This window comes from Pyrus communis, chromosome 12 (assembly GCF_963583255.1).
Source record: "Pyrus communis chromosome 12, drPyrComm1.1, whole genome shotgun sequence".
Lineage (NCBI taxonomy): Eukaryota > Viridiplantae > Streptophyta > Magnoliopsida > Rosales > Rosaceae > Pyrus > Pyrus communis.
In genome coordinates this window covers 1,593,875-1,609,324 of record NC_084814.1, presented here as the reverse complement: position 1 = coordinate 1,609,324, position 15,450 = coordinate 1,593,875, and the positions used below count along the sequence as shown (strand labels likewise).

The 15,450-nt window shown below is 39.7% G+C and overlaps 2 protein-coding genes across 2 annotated transcripts; one reads left to right on the top strand and one right to left on the bottom strand.

Moving 5' to 3' along the window:
* Positions 1–3,327: 3,327 nt before the first annotated feature.
* Positions 3,328–4,771, bottom strand: LOC137711628 (F-box/kelch-repeat protein SKIP25-like). Its single transcript, XM_068450883.1, has one exon. It carries the CDS (start codon positions 4,613–4,615, stop codon positions 3,467–3,469), a length of 1,149 nt encoding a protein of 382 aa, XP_068306984.1. The 5' UTR covers positions 4,616–4,771; the 3' UTR covers positions 3,328–3,466.
* Positions 4,772–11,484: 6,713 nt separating this feature from the next.
* LOC137710935 (urea-proton symporter DUR3-like) lies at positions 11,485–15,396 on the top strand. The gene is made up of 9 exons (XM_068450102.1): positions 11,485–11,879; positions 12,463–12,570; positions 12,690–12,785; positions 12,899–12,981; positions 13,100–13,320; positions 13,428–13,690; positions 13,799–14,037; positions 14,120–14,769; positions 14,862–15,396. The coding sequence occupies exons 1-9, from the start codon at positions 11,691–11,693 to the stop codon at positions 15,167–15,169; spliced, it is 2,157 nt and encodes a 718-aa protein (XP_068306203.1). The 5' UTR covers positions 11,485–11,690; the 3' UTR covers positions 15,170–15,396.
* Positions 15,397–15,450: the final 54 nt, after the last annotated feature.

Here is a 15,450-nt window from a genome sequence, read left to right as displayed (position 1 = left end):
ATTTTTTTTTGAAGTGCCAAATAGAGAAACTGTCATCGGTTGGAAGAAAGCCAATACCACAATATCAATGCCTGGACCTTTCAAATCACAATGCGACAGTCAATCACATTTTAAGAATAACATTGACAAGGTTACTAATCCTCTTCTTTAGGGAAGGAAGTCTACGAGGATCACATAAAGCTTGGGGAGAACTTCCATTGAAAGCCCAAGGCGAACTTCCATTGCATGATGTGTCCACAGGCCGGAAGGTTTCAAATTCCCAGGGGGTCATTTAGGTAATCCTCAAAGCCAAAATCATCCAATCTTCCAGTCATAGCTTCCAAACCCAGCATTGAAGAAGGAATTGGTTCGGCAAGCTTCTAGAATCGAGAAGGGAATCCATCTTTAGTGGAAACGCACTTCCATAAGTGTACCCCAAGATTTTCGTATTTATCTGCTCTTGAGTTAACTTTGCCGATTCCAAAGCAGATTTGAGAGGGTGAGCGCCGACGAGGTCTCTCTTGACGCTGTGAAGTCTGAACCAAAGGGCGTTGTTTTGGATTCCTACGATTTGGTGCTTCGTTGTCTTCGGTGCCTCCCTTTTGCTTTCTCTGTTTCTTCCTTTCCTCCTTCATGTGTCTTTCAACTCGATTTGAATACCAAACACATTAATTTTTGTCTGGTGGATTAATGAGGTAGTGGCATACTTGTAAATAAAATGAAGTTTATTTGTAACAGAATTAGATGATAGAGTAGGTTCCGTTAGGGGCAAGGCCTTATTTCGTTTTGGGCTTTTGATTCAGCCCATGTATGTTCAATGTTTGTGAGGCTTGGTATAGATTAGTCTTGTCCTTATGATTAAATATAAAGCCTTTTGGTTAAAGAAAAGTACATGGTGGTTTTTAGTTAAATTAAACTTAGTCCAAACCATTTTCATTAAAACTCCCTTAATTTTATCATATTACACCATTAGATATTGAAATTATACAAAGTTGTGCATTCGATGTGATTGAATATATGATCATTCATTAAAGTGTATCCTTTTGTGTTCTAACGTGTAAGTAATATTTGAACTATATTGAAGAAAAAAAAAATTACTCATCAATTTAATGGAGGATTAGACATTCAAAGAGACAAAAAAAAAAATTAATTTATGCAATTTCAAAACCCCAAGGTGCAATGTGATAAAATTGGAACTTCATGACTCATTTGAAAACCACATTAAACCTAGAGGTTGAAAAATGTTGTTAACAGTTAAGATTACTTCCCGGAAGACATTCATACCAAGTCATTGTCCAAATCTCGATTTCTATGAGAAATGCTAATTAGGAGACTTTCTCAAAAGTGAGATTTTCTCAAAAGTGAGACTCTTCATGAACTCTCTATTATCTCACAGTTTAACATTAATTATCATGTCAACATTATAAAACATTGTACAAAAAACAGAAGGTAGCAGAGAGTCCATGAAAAGTCTCATTTTGAGAGAGTCTCCTTAACATTCTCCAATTTTTATTTCTCCGATTTACATTATGGATAATATGATTTTATTAGTTTGTTAATAGGTTGACTTTGTACTACGGTCTAATGGTATTCATCTTCACTTGTAAGTAAGAGGTCTTATGTTCGATTCTCATCAAAGATGAAGTTGAACCACATTATTCTACCAGACTCATTATGAGACTTAGCCCTCTCTCACACTCCCTTAGTGTAGATATTATCGTGTTAAAATAATAATAATAATAATAATAATAATAATAAAGGTTGACTTTTTCGATTACAATTAATAGGTTGACTTTGGTAACCAAATTTCCTATAAATACATTGTTAAGGTTAATATATATATATTTTTTTTTCCAAAAGAAATTTGGGGCCTCTCCTAGAGGTGTCAAGGATTGGGAGGAGTTGTATTGGATTGTTGAAGGAATGCTGTTTTGTTCTCTTGTATTAATAATTGCTCCATCATGCTCCAGAGACCAACTTTCGACTTTATGTTCTTACGAGGTGGAAATTAGATAGCCTCATGCTCACAACTCAATGATACAACTAATGGGTTCTATGTGAACAACCTAATTGAGTCTAAAAGTTTTGGTCTTGTCTACGGGTTTGTCTTCGGTAGTCAAACTTATCAACTAGTTCGACTTTTTTATAAAAAAAATTTACCGTACGATCATTTAGAGTCAATCTTTTATCGTTCATTTTTCGAGTATTGAAGAATATTTGTTTACAAAGGAGTACTCCCAGTGATAAAACTTACGTTTTTAAAGGTTTGCACAGCCTACTAAATCTTAGCTCAAATGCTTAATTTTTCGAGGATGTTCATGTTATGTTATCAAATTGTTTTATGATTTTGCCAAAGTATAATATAGTACTAGAATCCAATCATCATCCGAAGAAAGCAACTTCTTAAAATGATGACACTGTATTGAGAAAAAATTTCATGCACCTAAAACACAAGCCAATGTCCTTTCACTTGTGTTATAACACGTACCGGCCTAAGTTTTAGATATACTAAAATAATGAACAATATTTGGTTACTTAAGAATGAGTAGAAACTCATACTTAAAATTCTCTACGTTTCAATCATAGAGTTTTGTGATTATGATCAAAACCGTTCATATTATAAATTACTCTGTAAATATCATCTCTGCAACAAAAATGAATTAAAACTAAGATCGTTTAGTCCATCTATTATAGCACAACATTCATAGGATAGTTCATAGTGCTTTTGCTAATTCCATTCATCTATTTTTATATAGTTACATAACTAAACGACCTTTATTTTAATTAATATTATGCAGAGCCAATCTTTAAAGAGTAATTTATAATATAACCGGTTCTAGCCATAAACACAAAATTTTATGAATCGATGACGAACAATTTTTAATTATTCGATCTTTGCATAGCCAAGTATTATTCTTCAGAATTTTTGCATTACAATCCATCCAAATTTGTTGAATTCGTTACACTTCTCTTTTAAGGATTTGGATCCGGATCCAAATTGTGAAGATCCTAGAGATCCTTACATCTTAAATATTCATCGTATATCGTGTGGTCATAAATTATTTGATTTTGTTATTTAAAATCAAACATAAATAATACCCGACGAAAACTAATCGCACAATATACGATGAACGATTAAGATGCGAGAATCCTTAAGATTCCCACAAAGAGGATCCTCGTCCCTCTTTTAATACCATTATTCTGAAAAGCCACCTCACAAGTTGGCTAACATCTCCCACGTGACATTATCAAAATTGGAAGGGCCAGAAATAATGGCGAATCAACGAACTGTATCCAGTTCTATTCCAACCACTAGTTTTCAAAAGTAGACAAATTCTAACTTTCACCTTTTAAAGAACAATTAATTAATTAAGTAAATATTCAATTGGAACATATCTCTCCTTTCCTCAACCATGAAGATTCGTAGCCTCACAAAAGTTACAGAACAAAACAACGAAATAAAACGTAAAATAAATAAATAAAATAATCAATCCGCGTGGCTCATTCTGGGCAAGATATGGATCGCCACCGCCTCTAGTCCCGGAGGCGTTTCCACAGCCCAAAGCCTCGGCGTCGCCGCTAACACGTCAACCACAAATATCCCACCACCACAAACAACGCAAACTCTTCCGCCTCCGGCAGCGATCTGATCAGCTCCTCTCAACCCCTCGGACTCGAAAACGTCTTCCCACACATCCTTGATGGGATCGTATCTTCTCAGGGCACCCTTGGCCTCGTCCACCACGTACATCACGTCCTCATCCATGGCTGCCACCGGTCCTCTCCACCCTGCAATCATCCCTTCCGGCATGTCTTGCCACGTGTCCTTCTCCACATCGTAGACAGCTCCCTCTTTTGCAGTGTCTCCCTTAACATTGACCATGCAGAGCATTCCTCTCCATCCCACTGCGTCGATCGCATCTCTGCTGAATCTCCCATCTCGAAGCCCGCTCACTTTTTCCCAACCATTCGAATTAACTTGATACTTTTTCCATTTGCTTAAGTCCCACTTCTCAACTGAACGCGCAACATCGATCGAGAAGTGGGACCCGATCCCACTCGCCACATAGACAACGCCGCTCAGCGCTCCGACTGCACACCAGCGGCGTGGGGTGGTGAGTGGAGGACCGAAGGCCCAGTCTCTGGCAGCTGGGTCGAAGACCAGAGGGCGAGAGAGAGCGGGGAAAAAGTTGTGGGTAGTGGCGGCGAGGAGGATTAGGTTTCCGGACTCGGAGACGGATTGGATGGGTAGGTTGCGGGAGATGAAAGAGGGGTGGCTTCGGAAGAGGCGGAGAGGCGGGTCGGGAGGGGTTGAGGGGAGGGGATGCCAGTTGGAGGAGATCGGGTCAAAGTTGTAGAAATGAATGGAATTAGAGGAAGAGGAGGCGGAGGTGGAGGAGGAGGAGGAGGAGAAGAGGGCGTATAGAGAGAGAAAAGGAGGGAAGGAGGAGGAGTAGATAAGGCGGCGCCATGAGGTGCAAACGGAGAACAAAACCGAAGGGCGGACGAGGGAGAGGCATACTTGAGCTATATGGTCCGGCAGACCAGGCAGGAGGGGCTGATGTTGGTCGTCTTTTCGGCTCGGTTTTGTGCGTTTTGAGGGAGATCTGGAAGTCTCTGCCTCCGCCATTGCCATTTTTGTACCAAAAGGAAAGAAAGTTATCCTTTTTTTTTTGCCTTTTCCAAATTACAACTTCGTTCTAGTTTGTTTGCGTGAAGGATGCAAACAGAAAGAAAAGGCTTGTCAAACTTGACTGACCTAATTGTGGTCGGCAGTCACTCACAAGAGGAAGTGGGGAGTCATAATAGTGTCAGTACCCGATATGATAATAAAAGACAAAAGCGGATGAGAGTATGACAATACGCTACTTTTTGTGTGTGTTTACTTGGTCCACCCAAAAGCCAAAATAGCAAAACCCTAAAACGCCTAATTATTTGGATAACGGAGATCAAATTTCTAAACTAAATAATATACCATTTTATCTTAATAGGTCTAACTAGTAACTACATCTTCCAAAATTTAACAAGACACAATTACACAATACAAAATAACACGAAAAAATTAAGTGTTTAATTTGAAACTTAACAAGTGAACCCGTTAGTAGTCTATTAATTAACGGGTATGCTCGAATCACCCAACATGTATTTGTTTCAACACTTTAAGAGTCAGATTAATTTAGCAATTTTATTTGAGAAAGACTTGACCCTCAAGAAATGAGAAAGAAGTCCTTCTCAAGATACTATGATATCTATGATTCGAACGGTTCATATTATAAAATGTAGATAACATTTTACCCTATCAAGTTTGTGTTCAGTCGCAACCTTATACAATATTTTTATAACATTTCAATCTCATATATTTAGTTACTATTTCATTTCAATTTCATACAACCATTAGAAAATCTGTTAAGTCAGTCGTTAAATGGTGACGTGGCAAGGGTGAAACCTACAATTTGCTGATTTAGAGTTCAAATTTGTGCCATGTGGTAAAAAAATTAAAAAATGCCCCAATTTGCAGTTTATGCAAATAGAATGAAGTACAAAAACAAAAACAAAAAAAAAAAAAAAAAAAAAAAAAAAAAAAAAATCAGCTTTTTTGGTGTGAGGAGTTCAATGACGTTGTTTCTATGGATAGCTCCTCATCTTAGACGCGCATTGATTAGACGTCTCTACAACCCAAACAGCATCCATAGCACCATAATTTCCGATTAAATAACTTATGCATCTGGAATCAAGAACACTCCGATCGATATTTCCAATTTCAATTTAATGATCACAATTTTTTGGGCGAAATCATCGATATGGATGGAAGATATACCTTCATCCCCTATTTATGTCAGACGTAAAAATTCTGACCATACATGCGGGTTGCGGCCAAGAGGGCAGCTCTCGCATCCATTTTCTATAAACTTATCGTAGGTTTTGACGATCCGGCAATGGAGGCAAGCCCTAACCTCGTGGACGAAACTCATCGAAATCTAGCCAATCCCGACTGTGCGTTTATCATCTTCTTCACTGCACTTTAACACTTATGATTCTTTGTTTTAATTATTGCGTATCAAAACGTGGATCCCCGAATGTATAGTGTCCAATTGCAATACAACATCCTACTCTTGTCACATATGAGAGTGGAGATACAGCCTCAATATCGTTTTATTAACAAAAAGTGGAATTAAAAGGGAGAGCGCACCGTCCATCCCATTCTTCTCCCAAAATACCCGAATACAAGTGGATTGCCTTTGTGAGTGAAGTACTATCTTATCAATCAATTGCATTCCGGTTTAAATCAACCGCTTCCTTTAGTGTTGCTTATAATCATAACAAAGCTTTTGTGACTAAAACTTTAGAAACAAAAGTTTAACAAGATGGCCAAGGAATGTGTTTTTGTAGGCTACAGCTTAATACTCGTCTTTATGGTCGTCTTCCTACTATTATGTCTCTTTGTACATTTGGGTGTGTCTGTTATCCATATCTAGAGGCTTATACCGCTAACAAATTGGCATCCCGTTCCAAAGAACGTGTTTTTGTAAACTACAGCTTGCAGTACCAAGGCTACAGGCCTCGGCCCCACGGTCTCCTCTTCTGGTCAACGCTCTGAGCCCATTTTGCAGCAACCAACATTGGAGCATGTTGTTGCTGCTCCTCCGGTCCCTAGCCACACCATGGTGACCAGATCACAAACTGGGCACTCTCGGCCCAAAATTCGAACCGATAGAACAGTACGCTACCCTTTACCTCATGCTCTTACTGTTGCTCTCATTGCTCCTACAAAGCCTACTTGTCATACGCTGGCTGTTCGTATTCCTGTGGCGTGTTGCTATGACGGAGGAATTCAATACCTTACTTAAAAATCAGACCTGGACACTTGTGTCACCTTCTCCTCATCAAAATGTTGTTGGTTGTAAATGGGTCTTCGAGATCAAACGCCTTGCCGATGATTCCATTGAACGGTACAAAGCCCATCTAGTGGTCAAGGGCTTTCATCAGCAGCAGTGGGTTGATTATGATGAGACCTTTAGAAACCTGCTACAATCCGTATAGTTGTAGCCTAGCTGTCACTCATGGTTGGTCCCTTCATCAGTTGGATGTCAAAAATGCCTTTTTGCAAGGCTTTCTGCTTGAGGATGTCTATATGGTGCAGCCACCCGGTTTTGTTAATCCAAAAATGCCACACCATGTCTGCAAACTTCACAAAGCTATTTACGGTCTCATGCAGGTGCCTGGTTTCAACAATTCAATTCCTTTGTTATTCGTCAAGGGTTTGTTCATGGTCAAGCTGATCCTTCCTTGTTCATTTTTCATCGGTCTGCTTGTACCTTGCTGTTATTGCTTTATGTTGATGTTATAGTTTTGACTGGTGATAATAAGGATCCTCTTTTTCGGTTCATTGCTCTGTTGGCCAAGGTATTTGATATAAAGGATCTTGGGCCGCCCCACCACTATTTTCTTGGCCTTGAGGTGCTCCCACATGCTCCTTATGGCCTTCATTTATCTAAGACCAAATATCTAGTTGATATTCCCAAGTGGACTAACATCGTTGATTGCAATCCGTGCTCCACACGCATTGCTAGCTGTGCCCAGCTTTCCAATGAGGGTGACTCCCTGCTCACTGACCCCATAGAGTTTCCTCAATTGGTTGGTTGACTTGGTTCCCATCATTATCTCACTTTGACACGCCCTGACATTGATTTTGCGGTTAATCATGTTGCTCAGTTCATGGCTAATCATTGTGCATTACATCTCATTACTGCTAAGCGTATTCATCGTATAGTAAGGGCATTCTTGAACTTCGGATTCAGTTTCGGTCTGGCCCTCCACTGTTACGAGGGTTCTTTGATGATGATTGGGCTAGATGTCTTGATGCGCATCATTCTACATCTGGGTACTTAATTTTTCATGGTCCTAATCTTATAACTTGAAGCTCGTCGAAACAACCGACACTTTCGCGTTCGAGTGCGGAATCAGAATACATGGCTCTTGCTCATGCTTGTGCGGAATCGATTTGGTTGTCTTATGTTCTTCGCAAACTTCATAGTTAGGCTCCTGGACCTATTCTTCTCTTTTGTGATAACTTAAGCACTACTTCCATGGCTACCAATCCGATTTTTCATGCTCGCACTAAACATATTGAGTTAGATTATCATTATGTTCGTGAGCGTGTTCAGTTAGACACTCACAAGGTCCAATTCATATCGTATGTGGATCAACCCGCTGATGTCATTACCAAAGGTCTCTCAAAGGCTCGCTTCTATCTTCTCAGTTCCGAACTTGTCTTTCAGAGACCGCCAAGTTTGAGGGGGATGTTTCCCTTTAGGAATTATTTTTCCATCCCTATTTCCATCTACATATTATGCACTCAAATGAGCTCCTTACCCAGATAGTATCTAGGTCGTGGGCAACAAAGTTAGTTAGAACTGATCGTATCATGATTCTTCATCACTACGTTTTACTTCCATCTACACGCAGAAATATTCCTCCATGATCTGACAAGAGCTCCTTCCTCAGCTCGTCAAGCTTCAACTCCAAAATAGAGGAAGTTCGACTGTTTTTCACTGAATTTATACCAGCTACTTTCCTTCATCCGCTAGTCATTTCAAGCTTGGAGTATAATGTTGCGAAATTGATGGTACTTGTGCAGCAAAATATAAAGTAAATAAGCTACAATATTTACGAGATTCGGCAAGTATGTCTACACCCTAATTGTTTCTCATATTTTCTGAATAAAGTATTCATCAATTTACACCTGAACTTGTAAGGATTGACCAATTTCTGCCTCAACTTTAATTTTAACCAATTTATCCCTTCAACTCTCATAATAAATCAATTTGCACTTTACTGTTAATCTTTTTAATTTCTCATCTATTCCATTAAGTAGATATCTGCATGACAGCTTTAAAGGACAAAAAAATCATCTTTCCTACACCTATCTTCTTCCTTTTCTTTGGACTTTCTCTTCTTTCTTCTTTTCTCCAAGCCGAGCCCGTGCTGGTTCTACCGGTGCTCCACCGGCACGATTTTCCCGGCCAACACCAAAAGAAACACCAACCTCTACTTGACATCAAAAGCTCTGATATTTGGGTTGAACCCCATCAAGGAAATGCAGTGAGCGTGGCCTCAAAAACGAAACCCCGGGAAAGCCCATCGCCACTTCTGCGAGCTCTTAAGTTTCGAAATCGTGCAATGGAACAGCTTTCATTGACTCCGCCATGGCGAACCTACATCGCACGGGGCGTAAACCGAGTCGAACACCAAAATTGGGCTTCTGGGTTTTGAAGGGAGGTTCGATGAGAACTTGAGCCACTGGTTCGAACCGGAGAAGTAGAGCGCAGTGAGCTCAGTGAGGACCATGACTCGGGTTTGGGAGTCAACGAGGACAGAGCTGAGGGAGGACTCGGAACTGGCGAGTCAGAGGGTTGCAGACGACGAGTGACTTGGTTGACTCGGGCGGGTCGGGCGAGTCGCCCCAGAGGTAGACGAGGCCGAGGGAGGAGGCGACAGGGTGTGGGGAGCGGAAGGGGAGGAAATCGAGGGGGAATCTGAGCCATTGGTTGAGGTCAGGGTCGAAGCCGTGGAGGCAGGATGGGGAGGACAGGTGCCGGTGGTGGGGAGGGCGGAGGTGACGAAGCTCCTGACTGACTGACTCGCTCTCCTAACTCAGAGCTAGGTGAGTGAGTGAGTGACCGAGTCACTGAGTGAAAGACTGTTTGGGCAGCTGCCCTAAATCCAAAAGCCCTAAACTTTATCGGTTCTTTGTGTTTCAGGTTTGCTGGGCAGCTGTAAACTGCAAAAGCAGCATATCAAATGGACTGGGCTGCAAACAGCGGAGAAGGGGGGTGTTGGCGGCAGTCACGGGTTCGGTTTGGAGAAAAGGAAGAAGAGAAAGGTCGAATAGAAGGAAAAAGATATATGGGAAATTTGGAAAAATAGCCAAAATTTAGATCCCATATAAAATTATAGTCATTTTTTTAATTTTATTATAATTAGAACCAAAAGTTGATATAAAAATACTAATATACTCTTTTAACAATGAGGGAAGCAATTACGCCCACCATGGCAAAGATTAGAGCTGTAACCACAAAACTCGTTTTGGTGTTATCTGATTCCAACACTTTTTCTTCAAATCAACTTTGCAAACAATTGATCTACAAAAAGCACAATCCTTTTTCTATAAATCTTGTTACAAATCAGAGCCAAATTTGATTTTAACGTGTACTTAAATCCAATTTGATCTTCAACGAAGAGAGATGCAAGAGAGAAAGAAAGAGGGAGAGCTTACTGCTTAGTGGTTACCTTAAATAAATGATATGATTGTCTTCAAAAAAACAAATTGTAATGTTGCGTGATTGTAATGTTGCGTGAGGCTCCAACCTTTGGGTTTTGCTAGGATGGGAAGAAGATGACAAAGATTGGGATTTTAGAAAAACTTAGAAAAGTAAATGTTAATATCATATGGAAAAATAACCAAGAGCTTAATAAAACTTCTCATGAAAAATTGGCTGAGCTTTTGAGCTTTTTGAGAGGGCTAGAATTGTCTAGGTTGCTGACGTGAAGCTTTGAATTTCTTTGGATTTGTTTTGTAAAAAGTTTTAATCATAAGGGTGTATTAGTACTTTTATATTAGATTTTGGTTATAATTATCATAAATTTAAATAGGTGGCTATAATTCCATATGAAGTTCTAATTTTGGTTATTTTTCCAAATTTCCCAAGATAGAAGACGTAGGAAATGACTTTTTTGCCCTTTAAAGGCAGTCATGTGAATACCGTTAACGAAAGAATAGATGGAAAATTAAAAAAATTAACAGTATGGTGCAAATTGACTAATTATGAGAGTTGAGGAAGGAAATTGGTCAATCCTTACAAGTTTAGGAGGTAAATTGATGAAAACTCTATCTGAATTAACAGGAATACAAAGATAATTCTCACTATTTTTTCTCTCTATCTTTCTAGGCTTGGTATAGCTTACATGAATTTCTCTATTTTGTGTTGTGTTCTTCAATGATACAAATATATTTCTTTATACAAAGGTTTTCGTTCTTTCTTGGTCATACTTAGTTGCTCGTGCCTCTCAATCTAACAAATCTACAAAGCCACTTTTTTTGAAAATTTTGTAAAACATGTTCATACTTAGTTTCTCACATTTACGATGGGCATTCACACATTACAACATATAAAACTTTCTTTCCTAAAGGTTACCATGGGTTTTGGTAGTTTTACCAATGAATATTACTGAGTTGGGAGATCCAAAGTCAACGGAATAAGCAATCATTGGTGAAACGACGATTCTTCAATATTCAATGAAACTTAAAAAAGTAATAATAATTTGATTCTTTCTACAGCATTTCATGCTTGTAAACATGTCTAGTTATCCTATCAACATTAACAAAATTACATGAATCTCCTCATACTCCTAGACAAATTACATCTTCTCAATAATATCCATACAAATTCTCAATAATATCCATACAAATGCTTTGACTCACACTTCACACACACTTGCTTAGAACTCAAGACAAGAAGAAAGCAATATCTCAGCCTCTCTACATATCCGTTGTTTGTTAGTTTCTAGCCTGTAGGTTTTGTCTTTGACGAACAAAGGATAAACGGGCAGCCAACCAAACAAGTGATTAAGTAGTAGCTGGAGTCTGGAGTGGGAGGAGGACTAATTTCCTGCATCCCTGGTACGCCACCACCGGCCTTCTGATCATCTTCATGGCTAGCTCTTGGTCTCAGTGTCCGCCTTTCGAGTTTGCGAGCAAGTACTATCACGTGGCCGGAGATGGAGGTGGCTGTGTGAGGCAAAGCAGCTTCTTTGGAGGCAAACCAGTGCTTAATCAGGGCGTAGGGTATTCTGTTATTCTTGGCTTTGGAGCCTTCTTTGCTGTCTTCACATCTTTCTTGGTTTGTTTTCTTTACCTTATTATTCCCATCTTTTTTGGATGAGTATAAATTTGTCATTGTTACCCTTTTAATCCATTTACTCTAATTAATTACTCTAATAAATTGTCGCATCTCAATAAATTGTCCCATCTAACTGCTATACTGCACAGTTCTTAGATTAATATAGTAATCCCGTTTTGAAGCACCCCAAATATGAGCTTAATTGGAGCACGAATATTTGCATTTCTGGTGTTAATTAGTGCAAGAACTTTTACCATTCTTATTTTCTTATAAATTTGGCAAATTGGCAATGACTGCAATCTGAAGAGGTGTAGAAAGGCGATTTAAAGAATTTGAAAGTCGATGAAAGTGCAAGTAAATGCTTGATATATTTCCAGATGTGTTGCTCCAATGCTGACACTAGTTTATTGTCGTTCTGTTCAAGGGGAAGAATGAGAAAGGAATATATATTTATATTTTGTAAGGAACTAGATAACTAGACTCTTAATTGCTTGTGTAATGCTATTTAGTAACCTTGCAGTCTATTGATTCATACAATTGTTTGCATCAACAATTGCTGATTGTATGTTTATCTTTCGGTCAGGTATGGCTGGAGAAGCGATATGTTGGTTCCAAGCACACATCTGAATGGTTCAACACTGCAGGAAGAAGTGTTAAAACAGGACTCATTGCCAGTGTGATTGTCTCCCAGGTACAGTACAGTCCCTAACTAGAATCAGATGCAACCGTTCACAAATTCTTCGGGGAAAATTCTGTATTTAGAGGCAACTTTGATGAACTCGTTGCTCTCCTTTGCGAAAACTTGTACAGTGGACTTGGGCTGCTACAATCTTGCAAAGTTCAAATGTTGCTTGGGAGTATGGAGTAAGTGGACCTTTCTGGTATGCTAGCGGCGCTACTATTCAGGCATGTCGAAGCTGTTTCCTTTCTGTCAATTGCTTGCTACAGTACTTATAGTCTAATTATATCACGGAAAACTAAGGCATGCCAGATTAACAATTTAACGTTTCTAAACATAGGTACTCTTGTTTGGTATAATAGCCATAGAGATCAAGAGAAAGGCCCCTCATGCTCACACTGTATGTGAAATCGTGAAAGCTCGGTATGTGTATAGTTCGATAAACTAAATTATATGATTCATTGAGTTCCATCCTTTACTATGATTGGTTTCCTAAACCTCATAGTTTACTAATATATTGAATAATGTTCCTCTTCTTCAGCTGGGGCACAGCGGCACACATTGTCTTCCTCAGTTTCTGCTTTTTGACAAATATTATTGTAACTGCAATGCTGCTGCTCGGAGGTTCTGCTGTCGTAAATGCACTTACAGGAGTAAACATTTATGCTGCTAGCTTCCTTATCCCTCTTGGAGTAATCGCCTACACATTAGCTGGAGGACTAAAAGCGACGTTCTTGGCAAGCTACATACATTCTGTTATAGGTAGTCACTTAAATTTCTTTCATATTTTCCCTTGATGTTATTTATTATGTTTTCGTCTTTTCATGTCAGCCTAAGATACGTTTTGTTCTTCGTGTATTTGGTTTCAGTTCATGTGGTGCTAGTCATATTTGTATACCTTGTGTATACGGCAAGCAGTGAGCTTGGTAGCCCAAGCATCGTGTACAACCGCCTTGTAGAGGTAGCGAGTAAATCAAGGATTTGTCAGGAGCCAGTTTCTCATCACGGCCAGTCTTGTGGTCCTGCGAGTGGGAATTACAAAGGGTCGTACCTAACTATGTTGAGCTCCGGAGGACTAGTCTTTGGGATTATCAACATCGTCGGAGGCTTTGGCACTATTTCTGTTGATAATGTAAGATGATCAACAGATTAGAATTGTAACTTATTAGCGGACATTTTTATATGTTTCGATTCAGAACTTTATTTGTCATATTTGACAAATTAACATTGAAAACTTCAGGGATACTGGGTAAGCGCCATAGCTGCACGGCCTTCGTCAACTCATAAGGGCTACTTGTTAGGTGGGCTTGTCTGGTTTGCAGTCCCATTTTCTTTGGCGACATCATTGGGACTGGGAGCACTGGCCCTTGATCTACCACTAACCGAAAGTGAAGCAAGTCGGGGACTTGTTCCTCCTGCCACCGCTATAGCTTTGATGGGAAAAGGAGGATCTGTTCTTCTTCTTACTATGCTTTTCATGTAAGTTCTTGCCTATATGTTTTGGTGCAAAACAACATATAACGTGCTTTTCGATCATTCAACTTTGTTATATATTGAGCAGGGCAGTGACTTCTGCTGGTTCGTCAGAGCTTATAGCAGTATCCTCATTATGCACGTATGATATCTACCGCGCATACATAGATCCAAATGCAGATGGAAAGAAAATCCTCAAGGTATCAAGGGGCGTGATCCTTGCTTTTGGTTGTTTTATGGGGCTGCTGGCAGTGATACTAAACAAAGCTGGAGTTTCATTGGGTTGGATGTATCTGGCACTGGGAGTGCTCATCGGTTCAGCAGTTATTCCCATCGCGTTTATGCTTCTATGGAGAAAGGCAAACGCGATTGGTGCAATCCTAGGAGCAACTGTTGGCTGTGTTCTTGGGATCATCACATGGCTATCGGTCACGAAAATTGAGTATGGTCGCATAAATCTGGACACAACAGGTCGAAATGCACCAATGCTTGCAGGAAACCTCGTCTCTATACTTAGTGGTGGAGCCATACATGCTATCTGCAGCTTCTTGTCACCACAAAACTACGACTGGGGTACCACTAAGAAGATCACCGTGGTTGAGAAGGCAACGAGTGATCTTCCGGCAGAAGAGTACAAGGAAGAAAAATTACTGAGAGCAAAGGCATGGATAGTGAAATGGGGTGTTGGCTTTACTGTTGTGATCGTTTTACTGTGGCCTCTTCTCTCTCTTCCAGCAGGTAAATCCAGCAACTTAGCGAACTTAAACGTTGGTAGGAAGATGAACCTTTCTTGTTGCTTATCTCATGTTTGGTGTGTGAATGCAATGCAGGTGATTTCAGTATAGGGTACTTCACATTCTGGGCGGTCATTGCAATAGCATGGGGCACAATCGGTTCAGTTGCAATCATCGCTTTACCGGTAATAGAAAGCTGGGAAACGATCCAGAGCGTAATTCTGGGAATGTTTACAAATGACAGGCTCATGGAGAAGGTTGAAGAAATGAATCTGAAGCTGCACACAATCATGTTGGCCATACCGGAATCTGAGAAGATTTACTTGCTTGAGAAGGAGAAGGCTAAAAAGAAAGAAGCATTGGAGCAAGGAAGCCACTCACTTTCTGCTGCGGGACAACCATGAGAAACTGAGAATTGGGTTGCACACCCCTCTTAATCATGGCCCTTAATTTTCTTTGATTTGTTTCAATCGAATGGCTCAGAAAAGAGAGGGTTGTGCAGGAGGTGAAAAAGGGTGTACAAATATCATTTCCTGACGTGTAATCAAACGCTACTCAAAGAATTGTATAATGTCTCTGTGTTCACAACATATTTGCATTTGATAGGATGATTCAAGTATAACTTATTATACGTAGAATCTTTTTACACGTAAAAAGAAAGAGAAGAAAGGCAGCCCAATTCAAT

Bases quoted from the DNA above. Each gene is read 5' to 3' on its own strand.
- LOC137711628 (XM_068450883.1), bottom strand. From the start codon at position 4,615: ATGGCAATGGCGGAGGCAGAGACTTCCAGATCTCCCTCAAAACGCACA.
- LOC137710935 (XM_068450102.1), top strand. From the start codon at position 11,691: ATGGCTAGCTCTTGGTCTCAGTGTCCGCCTTTCGAGTTTGCGAGCAAG. The intron at 12,982-13,099 runs GTATGTGTATAG...CCTCTTCTTCAG, and splicing joins TGTGAAATCGTGAAAGCTCG to CTGGGGCACAGCGGCACACA. The intron at 14,038-14,119 runs GTAAGTTCTTGC...TATATTGAGCAG, and splicing joins CTTCTTACTATGCTTTTCAT to GGCAGTGACTTCTGCTGGTT.